We start from the raw sequence: 10,917 nt of genomic DNA on the forward strand, positions 1-10,917 counted from the left end.
AAGAACTTAGCGAGAGACTACTAAAGAGAGAATACAAACCATCTATTGTATCGAAATTTCGTAAGAGGGCTTTGAACCAAGCGAGAGAGAGTCTCTTATCCAGTTACGAAAAGGCATGAACTGAAGATCTCATGACCTGCGTAAAAACTTTCTGTCCAGTGTCTTACCAAGTAAACAAACTAATTAAAAAGAACTGGCAAATTCTCAATACAGGCAAATACGACTGGCCAAAACCGCGTTTTGCCAATAAACAAACAAAGAATCTTCGTGATTTTCTTGTCCACACTCGACCAAGACAACTGTCCTTTGAAAAACCAATAAGAGATGCACACATGGAGCCAGTGACAGGACACTATCCTTGCGGGTCATGTTTGGCCTGCAAATCCACGACCAGTACAAAAGTGTTATATTTAACTCCAACACTAAAGTGGATAAAAAAACAACACAGCAATTGTAATTCATCGCATGTGATCTATATGGTTACCTGTCCCTGCGAAAAAAAGTACATCGGGATGACATGCAGGAAGGTGAAACTAAGGATAGGTGAACACAAGAGCAATATCCAACTTCAAAAAAACACAACGAAGCTCTGTTCACATTTTGTGGAACAAAAACACAGTATTGAAGAACTAAAATGGACTGTCATTGAGAGACTACCGGAGAACACCCCCAATGTAGAGAAAGTGCTCTACGAGAGAGAACAACGCTGGGTGGATCGACTCAAGACAAACAAACATGGACTGAATGATGATATTTCATGGCACCATTTTGTTCGCTGAACCGCACCATTTTGTTCGCTGAACCGCACTGCTCGATAATAAGAGAACAACCTGGTAATACTTCAATAAATATTTACCATTTTCACAAATCAATATTACGAGCACTGGTAAGTCCTCTTTCTATAACGACTGCACGTCACCTTCAAAACCCAGCCGGAAACGTGATTCCGGCGTCCAGAGGGCAGCGCCAGCACAGACGAGGAATCAGTTTCCCACGCGGGTGAGAGCTAAACGGTATTTGTCTGCAAACACGGGTAACTTTAAAAGTAACTTTCTCTAATGCTATATTTTGATAGCCCTACAGCCTGGGACTATAAGTCCAATCCCTCTGAGGGAGTAAAATTCATATGAACTCTAGGTAAGACCTCGTACGAGGTACCTCCATTTCTAACCCCAGAGTTCCATTTTTCAAAGTTTATCACACACACTGTTTTGTCTTCCCAGGTTTAGAACTACTCACCCTATATAGAGGTATGAAAATGTCATCTTTCTAACCGCGTAAGCCCCCCTCCTTTTAGAGACGACGCTCTCTTTCTCTCAACCTTTTTGTGCAAAAAATCTTTTGAATTGAACTGTGACCGCTTTCTCACTAATCCTTTTTGTTTAATTCGCTATGAGTGTCTCTATAGATAGCTTTCACTAAATGTACTGAACAATAGTAAATGTGTAAATTTAATACACCCGAAGCATAGAAATGTAGCATGCTCTGACCACTAAAAATAATGCCAGGTACTGACCCATTTCTCGTTCTTAGGTGGTGAATGCTGAACCTGAGTGGTAAGACTATCAAATTTTAGTCACCCGTTTCATTTCACAAATAGTGAAAATACTTTATATATTTTGTGTATTGTATGTGTTTTTTTTGTGTCCTGACGAAAGCTCCATAGACCTACGGGCCCAGTGAGCTGAAACATGTCGACGTACTCGATTAAAGTGATATGCTGAGGACCCTTAACTCAGTCCCTATAGCATACCCGTTACAATTTTTATTATAGTTATCCAACGACATTATTAAAGTCCAAATCGTTGATTGGAGACTATTTTTAACTTCTACCTTACCAGTGGGTTACAAACTTCTTTTTTTCTCTGGATACTGCCACGATACACCGGAGATTGCCTCGGGCGAGGCTGGCAAAAGCACAAGTTGTCTAACCCAATGACTACTGCCATAACGCTTGTGTGGGGTGGAGAACAAGATAAACCGCTACTTCGAATAACACGGCGTTTATGAGGGTTTTACAATATACATCTCCTGGCAAAGTGGTTACAAGTGTCCTATCCTCTTTGATTAACCTATGTATGTTCCGGGGAACTGATAGGACAATCATTCCTCTTCGCTCATTTTGATAAACACGTTATAAGCAGCGCACAGCTGTGGGATAACTTCTCTGACTTCGGTCAAGAAACCAAGACATTAACAGAATATCTATCATGGAAGATACAAGTGGCTTGAGTTTTACGGAGAGTGATATTAGTGAAATCTTAGCGGCACAACCTCTACTTCAAAATGCAGACTTGGCTCAGGCTTTGGCTCAAACTGATGATTGGGAAAGTCTCACGGCCAAAAATCAAGAACAAATCAGAACAGCCATACATGCCATCATAATGACTGAATATTTGCGATCCAAAACAGCACCACGAGGACTTTGGATCACCAATGCCCCCAGAATCTTTCTTCATGATCTTGCGTTTAGGAGAGACTGGTCAGCAAACTCGTGGAAATGCACCCTTGACTATCTTGTTTTGATAGTAAAAACTGACAAAAGACTGTCTGATGCTTTATTAACACAGATACAAGCCTGTGAAGCCGAACTTAAGAAAGGTATACAACCAGCTGTCTTTAAAAAGAGACTAGAAGAACTAAATAAAGAGATATCCGAAACTGAAGAATACTTGATGCAAAGCAAGTTACAAAAATTAAGTAAAGATCTGAAGAAATTCAGTCAGGAGAAGATGCACCCATATAGCAAAACAGATTACAAAACACCTGAATCCAATATAGACAATGATTCAGATGGGTGGAACTCCTCCGAAGGATCAGAGACGGGATTCGAAGACTAAGGCTCAAGAAGAGGAAAAGGAAATTTTCGAAACTTCCGATCTCGACCTCAAAGAAGAGGTAACAGATGGCCGAGACAACAGTTTATGGGCGCCCCTATGCAATTCTTCCAACCATACATGCAACCTTTCCCCGGTTGGATGAATCCTTACAACCAAGGATCACACCAAATGCATAATATGATGGGAATGCCACTACAAGGAATGAATAATCAAAATCAGGATTCTTTTTTATTACGAGGCCAGAACCAAAGAGGAAGGAGAAGAAATATAACTTGGCAAGACCAACAACCACATGTAAAACTCAGAGCATGACAACAGCCAAACCAGGAACGAGCAAAACGAGTCACTAATAGTGAATCTAAGTACGATAACTCTGTCTAAAGAACAAGAAAAAGTCTTGAATAAAGGACTCGGCTATGTACCGACCCCCACTTTAGATCTCTTCAAGCTGAAGTGCGAACTATCAGAATTTTGCAGAACCCTGAAACTTAAAGCACACTTCTCCGGGTCACCCCCATTAACCCAAGAAGGAGACACCAACTTGCGCAAGAAGTCATCCTTTACTCCACCAAGTAGTGCAGTGCCTATCGAAATCCAAGCCTTTGAACAGGCCATCTTCACTGGAATTGACAAAATTCAACAAAATACCAAAAAGCCTTTTCAGAATCTGACAAGACTAGAACGCTAAGCCCTAAAGGAGCTCCAGTCTAATGAAGAAATTGTAATTAAACCCGCAGATAAGGGTGGTGGCATTGTTATCTTGGGAAAAGAAGGATACAGAAATCAATGCCTGAAACTACTGGCAGATGAAAAATTCTACACCAAAATCGATTCAGATCCAACACCTAGACTGAAAACAATAATTGCAACTATGGTGTATGAAGCTGAGACGCACTCATGGATCAGCAAAAAAGAGGCGGAATTTTTACTAACACCAGATCCAAAAATTCAGTTTTTCTATTCCCTTCCCAAAACACATAAGAACAGAATCCCGCCCCCCGGGCGCCCGATAGTATCGGGTATAGGATCAATTTTGGAGCCACTATCTAAATTTGCTGATCAATTTCTCCAGCCTTTGGTACAAAAGACTCCAGCCTATCTAAAGGACACAAGGAATTTGTTAAATCAATTGAAAAACAAAACCTTCGACCCAACCACTATGCTGTTAGTGGGTCTGGATGTCGAATCCCTATATACTAGCCTTCCCCAAAAGGAGACTCTGGAAATGCTTGAAGATGTCCTGTTTATGGAGGAATTTTCACACCCCGAGACACTTTGTCCTAGAATGTTGCCGGCTGGCGTTAACAGAGAACTACTTTGAATATGATGGCCAATTGTTCTTACAGAGCCATGGCACTTCAATGGGGAGTGCTTTTGCGCCGGCAGTGGCTGGACTCTGTGTGAGCAATTTTGAAACCAAAAATGTTCCGACAGTGGACAATCCCTTCGTTTCCAGTATACTCTACTGGAAACGTTATATTGACGACGTTTTGCTGATTTGGCGTAATGATCAAGATTTGAACCAATTCATGGAATGGCTGAACACACGAGATCGCTGGCTACACTTTACCCACACTGCGGATACAAATAGTATCGATTTTCTGGACTTAACCATCTATATAAAAGAGAACAACATAGAGACAAAAACATTCAGAAAACCAACTGCGAAAAACAGCTTGTTATCTTACAAGAGTTACCACCCCCAACCGCTAAGAGATAACTTGCCATATAGCCAGTTTTTACGCCTCAAAAGGAACTGTAGCCAGATGGCCGATTACCAAGTACAATCAAAAGAACTTAGCGAGAGACTACTAAAGAGAGAATACAAACCATCTATTGTATCGAAATGTCGTAAGAGGGCTTTGAACCAACCGAGAGAAAGTCTCTTATCCAGTTACGAAAAGGCACCAACTGAAGATCTCATGACCTGCGTAACAACTTTCTGTCCAGTGTCTTACCAAGTAAACAAACTAATTAAAAAGAACTGGCAAATTCTCAATACAGGCAAATACGACTGGCCAAAACCGCGTTTTGCCAATAAACGAACAAAGAATCTTCGTGATTTTCTTGTCCACACTCGACCAAGACAACTGTCCTTTGAAAAACCAATAAGAGATGCACACATGGCGCCAGTGACAGGACACTATCCTTGCGGGTCATGTTTGGCCTGCAAATCCACGACCAGTACAAAAGTGTTATATTTAACTCCAACACTAAAGTGGATACAAAAACAGCACAGCAATTGTAATTCATCGCATGTGATCTATATGGTTACCTGTCCCTGCGAAAAAAAGTACATCGGGATGACATGCAGGAAGGTGAAACTAAGGATAGGTGAACACAAGAGCAATATCCGACTTCAAAAAAACACAACGAAGCTCTGTTCACATTTTGTGGAACAAAAACACAGTATTGAAGAACTAAAATGGACTGTCATTGAGAGACTACCGGAGAACACCCCCAATGTAGAGAAAGTGCTCTACGAGAGAGAACAACGCTGGGTGGATCGACTCAAGACAAACAAACATGGACTGAATGATGATATTTCATGGCACCATTTTGTTCGCTGAACCGCACCGTTTTGTTCGCTGAACCGCACTGCTCGATAATAAGAGAATAACCTGGTAATACTTCAATAAATATTTACCATTTTCACAAATCAATATTACGAGCACTGGTAAGTCCTCTTTCTATAACGACTGCACGTCACCTTCAAAACCCAGCCGGAAACGTGATTCCGGCATCCAGAGGGCAGCGCCAGCACAGACGCGGAATCAGTTTCCCACGCGGGTGAGAGCTAAACGGTATTTGTCTGCAAACACGGGTAACTTTAAAAGTAACTTTCTCTAATGCTATATTTTGATACCCCTACAGCCTGGGACTATAAGTCCAATCCCTCTGAGGGAGTAAAATTCATACGAACTCTAGGTAAGACCTCGTACGAGGTACCTCCATTTCTAACCCCAGAGTTCCATTTTTCAAAGTTTATCACAAACACTGTTTTGTCTTCCCAGGTTTAGAACTACTCACCCTATATAGAGGTATGAAAATGTCATCTTTCTAACCGCGTAAGCCCCCCTCCTTTTAGAGACGACGCTCTCTTTCTCTCAACCTTTTTGTGCAAAAAATCTTTTGAATTGAACTGTGACCGCTTTCTCACTAATCCTTTTTGTTTAATTCGCTATGAGTGTCTCTATAGATAGCTTTCACGACGGGGAGCCATTTATTTTTAGATTTGTGTCCAACTTGTCAAGTAGAATTTCATTGTGAACTGCCACACACAATCTGTAACTGCCATCTAAACCAGATTCGAACTCTCGAGTGTGTAGGGGAAAATCGCGGGGACGAACTGACAAGACGCATGACACAGAATGCTTATTGTACGGGAATCAAAGGCTATCTGTTGTAGTTACAGGAATGTGTAAAAAGCTCGAGTCTCAGTATTTCATAATTATCTGAGGTGAACGAGAAGACGGGGTGTAAAGCCGTGCACAAGCAGCAGGCACTTCTGAAATTGACCCCAGGTGGTCTCTGACGTGTGCATGCCAACACCGAAACTCTGAAGCACGGCCTGGTAATGGGTCAGCCAGGAGCAGATGATGAAGAAGCGTCGACGACAAGTACATATTTAATGTATTTTTATTATTTCAGGGCAGGCACTTTAACTAGAAATTTAATATATAAACTCCCCTTAATCCGATGGGTCGACCTGGCAGGTGTTTAAGTTTACATGTTGTAACGTTTAATAAATAACTAATGAGAATTAAAAAAAAGTAGGACCTATGGTCGAGCCAGACCAGGGCAGGCATCTTGCTCAAGGCAGGCTCGAACCTTCCCCGTCCTTATCCACATTACGTACACGTAGAAAATGCCTGCATGAGTAGCCCTTTTGTGAATGACGCAGCTTACCCGACTCAAGTACACATTATAACTTTCAACTGGTACATGTCTGACTTATTCCTACATTAAAGCTTTATTAATTGATGCAGAGTGTGAAGGGGATTCTTGTGTTGGAGTTACCTTAACAGCAATGCCCCTGTTATGGAGTGCTCCCCTAATCCGCTTGGTCGACACAGCAGGTGTTTCCTTCACCTCATGTTTTCTTGTTTTTCATACCGATGAGCCAGTGTGGACCCGGGGATGTAGCTAGGGCCATCTTAGAACATCCAACCCTCCCCAGACACAAAGGCCGGGTTCACAGACCTACCCTGCTAGCCAAACTGTCACTCTAATGGCCAAAATTGTAAACGTTGTTTAGTGTGTGAGCTCAGCAGTTTTTACAAAGGGCAGCGCTTGCAGCATAAAGTGGTGCTTTGAACTTGTGATACATTTTTAGTTTGAATAGGCATTTTGTCGGTGGTGGAAGCGCTTGGCAAATCATACCCTGATTGTACCTTTCTTTATTATACCTGTCTTAAGGCTTTACATGTTGCACTTGGCAACATAGCATCCACTGTGGGCTTACGTGGCCTGGCATGTGTCCTCGCTCTGACAATCTACATTCCATGCATGTCTATTTTGTGGGCCCTTTAACGGGGCAGATGATTTCTCAGGCAAATGGGCATACTTAAAAAATGTTTACCTTTGATTGTATTGCAATGCTGTCTGTGTGATCCTGTAACCAATATCGTGATGTCCCCCTAAATGGTTACACATATCTACTAACAGTGACTGATAATGCGCCAGCAAGTTGGCAAGTCAGGGTCACCAGACTGCTAAAGCCGACTTTTATAAATAGTTCATATAGGTGATAGAATTCCATCACTTTCAATGGTCCCTGAGCTCATCAACCCCCATCAAAAGTTATAATTTATTGAAAATCATTACAACATGTACTGGGGTGAGGGGAGGCACTTAGTAGGCCACCACATCTATAAGTGAATTAATTTTGTAAGTTATGTCTGCTTCCAGTTTTCTGCTCAAAATGTGTATGCCTCTCTGTCAGGAAGGTTTGTGAGGGAGGTTATAAACACAGCCCGATTTAAAATGTGCCATGAATTTGGTTTTGCTTGAGGCAGTATTTGGTTGTGACTCCATGTTGTTTTACAGTGCCTTATAGGAATATTTAACAAGCACCACTTAAGAACTGCATCTTAAAGAATATAACTTCTGGGCCAATTGTTTGTGTATGCTGTGGCAAAAAAATGCACCAATGTGCTACTTCCCCCAACACCCACCTAGGAATAGTCAGGCTCACTCACTTCAGTTGGGGCTTTTATGCCTCACCATTTTAAAAATTCACAAGCCGCCCCTGGTTATGATTCTGGCTGCTAACAGGGTACACGCGCTGCACACGACCGAGCAGTTATGAATCTGGCTGCTAACAGGGTACACAAGCTACACACGACCATAACCAATTACAGTGTGAAGTTAAATGTCTCACTACACCCAACCGTACAAATATGCATCTTCTAAGTAATGCAGTAAGAGGTGCACGGTTAGATGGCAATTTCAGTCTTAAAACAAATGGTGCTCTTCTCCAATGTACAGTTGAGAATAAAATACATCATTCAAGAAGGAATAGCTGGGCACTCCCAACAACAACAAAACCTAAAATACTCCCATAAGGTTTGAAAGGAAAGTATCTGACTAGGTAAATGAACAGAAACCTAATTCAGAAGAAGGGATACAACTTTATTGACAAATAAGCAGAAAGTGTTAAAGTTTCTCCTAGAATTCCAAACGAGATCATCGCCAATGTAAAGATCATTATGTAGAAACAAATAAGACTGTAGAGGCAGCAGAGGTCGGTGACTTCGTTATTTGAAGGATGAAATTCCAACCACAGCCCAGTACTATGTTCCCAGCTCAGCCACAGTTCTCAAATCTTCTCTTCAAATACAAACATTCCAACATTTTAAATGGGCCATACCAACACAGGATATGTATGTATAAAAATACTAAACATCTACAACAAAACCTAAAGGAACATCATAAAGGACACTTAACTAGATGAAAGCATTTAAATTAGACTCCACCGCACCTTTAAGTCCTGTGTTTGAAACAAGGGGAAAATGACAGCATGAAGTAAAGAGATGAGCACAAACAGGGTAGAAGAAAGGGCAGCAAATAAGGGCAAGAGTGTGTGGGGGAGGAGGGAGAGAATAGAAAAATAGAGATGCATTTTTATATTTTATTGAATTAAATGTAATTTGAAAAATAAGTATTTTAGCTTGCTAAATTGTTGTATGAAATACATGCTTCTTAACAATATTTATTACTCAATATAATCTGCTGTTCCCATGAATAATATTTTCCCTTTTTAATTCCCTACAGAAACTACATAATCACCTGATCAAGGCATGCAAAACAAGACCACTTTGGAAGAATTCATTTTGCTTGGCTTCTCTAGCGTCCCAGAGCTTAAAATCACCCTGTTTGTTCTGTTCCTCTCACTCTATCTTTCCATGTTAATGGGTAACTTTCTCATTGTGACCATCACCTGGACTAACCCTCGTCTCAACACACCCATGTACTACTTCCTTCGTCATCTTTCCATTCTTGAAATCTGCTACACGTCTGTGACCATCCCAAAAATGTTAGAGAATTTCCTAGCCAAGCGAAATTCCATCTATTATGCTGGTTGTGCTGCCCAGCTATACTTCTTTATTGCACTCGGTAGTATTGAATGCACTCTACTTGCTGTCATGGCTTATGATAGGTTTGTTGCCATCTGCAACCCCTTAGGATACCACATCATTATGAGTAGGTTAGTATGTCATTCGCTGGTGAGCATATCATGGCTTAGTGGCTTTCTCAATTCCATGGTGCACACAGTCTTCACTTTCCAACTCCCATTCTGCTCCTCAAATCAGGTGAAGCAGTTCTTCTGTGACATCCCACCATTGCTGAACCTGGCTTGTGCTGATACACACACAAACAAAATGGTGCTCTTTGTAGTTGGGGGTCTGTATGGCTTTGGATCTTTCCTGCTCACTCTCATCTCTTACATCCAAATCATCTCAGCCATACTAAAAATACGTACTAAAGCTGGTCAACGTAAAGCCTTCTCCACCTGCACGTCTCATCTCATCATGGTCAGCCTTTTTTATGGGACCTCCTTCTTCATGTACCTGCGTCCAAACTCCAGTTATTCACTAGCGCAGGAGAAACTGATCCCCGTCATCTACACTGTGGTCACTCCAACCTTGAACCCCATTATCTACAGTCTACGAAACAAGGAGATCAAAGGGGCATTGAGGAAAATGGTGTATAAAACAATAGTGCAGAATAGAAATATTAAAATGTAATGTTCATTTGAGCCACAAAATCCTTTTGCGTTCTTCTGGGGATTTCACCACTGCAGGACTGTTGCTGCCCTTACTGAGCTCATTGCCTTACCCTAGACCGGTGCAGACAGCAAACAGGATGCGTTGCCATTAATCAAAGACTCTGCTCTAAGAGGCTGCCTTATGTGCATCACAAAAGCGCACACAAAGTGGTGGGGCTTTATTCAGTTCAGTTCATTTGTCTTTATTTCGAAATAAAATTCATAAAAGACAACATACAGTACATAATATATGATAAAAACAACAATCATAACCCTTGTTATTTAGAAAATTTGTAAACATACAGGGGGGACTTCATACATTGTCATTCAAGTTAAATAAGTGTTCAATTTCTTAATACGAATCAACCACGCCGTTCCCAAAAACTTGGCCACACAGACCACAATAAACTCAGATCTAATATTACGAAACTTCTGCAGGGCTTCAAGGTGGCCCCCACAATCCAATCTACTACATAAAGGTTTCAGCCATTTTAGTCTAGGGGCTCGATAGGCGGGGCAGGCAAAAAATAAATGGCCAATACTTTCCACTTGATCCGGACACCAGGGACACTTATTATTTACATTCCCAGCCCACTTTACAGTAAAGGAATTAATGGGGAGTGTCCCTACGCGAAACTGATGATACAATTTCCGATCCAAGGTTTTGCAGATCAAATCCCAATAAGGCTCTAGGGAAGGTGTCAGTTTGTGTGTTAAAAAAGCCCTGTCAAGTTGGTGTCTGAGGAATGTATAACTGCAGTAGATTTAGCCGATGCCCAAAATTGGTCTTTAAAATCTTGTTTTGAA

General features: G+C 41.3%; 1 protein-coding gene across 1 annotated transcript; it reads left to right on the top strand.

The window, feature by feature from the left end:
- Positions 1-9,142: 9,142 nt before the first annotated feature.
- On the top strand, positions 9,143-10,090 carry LOC147701887 (olfactory receptor 5V1-like). Its single transcript, XM_086929385.1, has one exon. It carries the CDS (start codon positions 9,143-9,145, stop codon positions 10,088-10,090), a length of 948 nt encoding a protein of 315 aa, XP_086785511.1.
- The last annotated feature ends 827 nt before the right edge of the window (positions 10,091-10,917 follow it).

This window comes from Lissotriton vulgaris, chromosome 7 (genome assembly GCF_964263255.1).
Source record: "Lissotriton vulgaris chromosome 7, aLisVul1.2, whole genome shotgun sequence".
In the NCBI taxonomy this organism is placed as follows: domain Eukaryota; kingdom Metazoa; phylum Chordata; class Amphibia; order Caudata; family Salamandridae; genus Lissotriton; species Lissotriton vulgaris.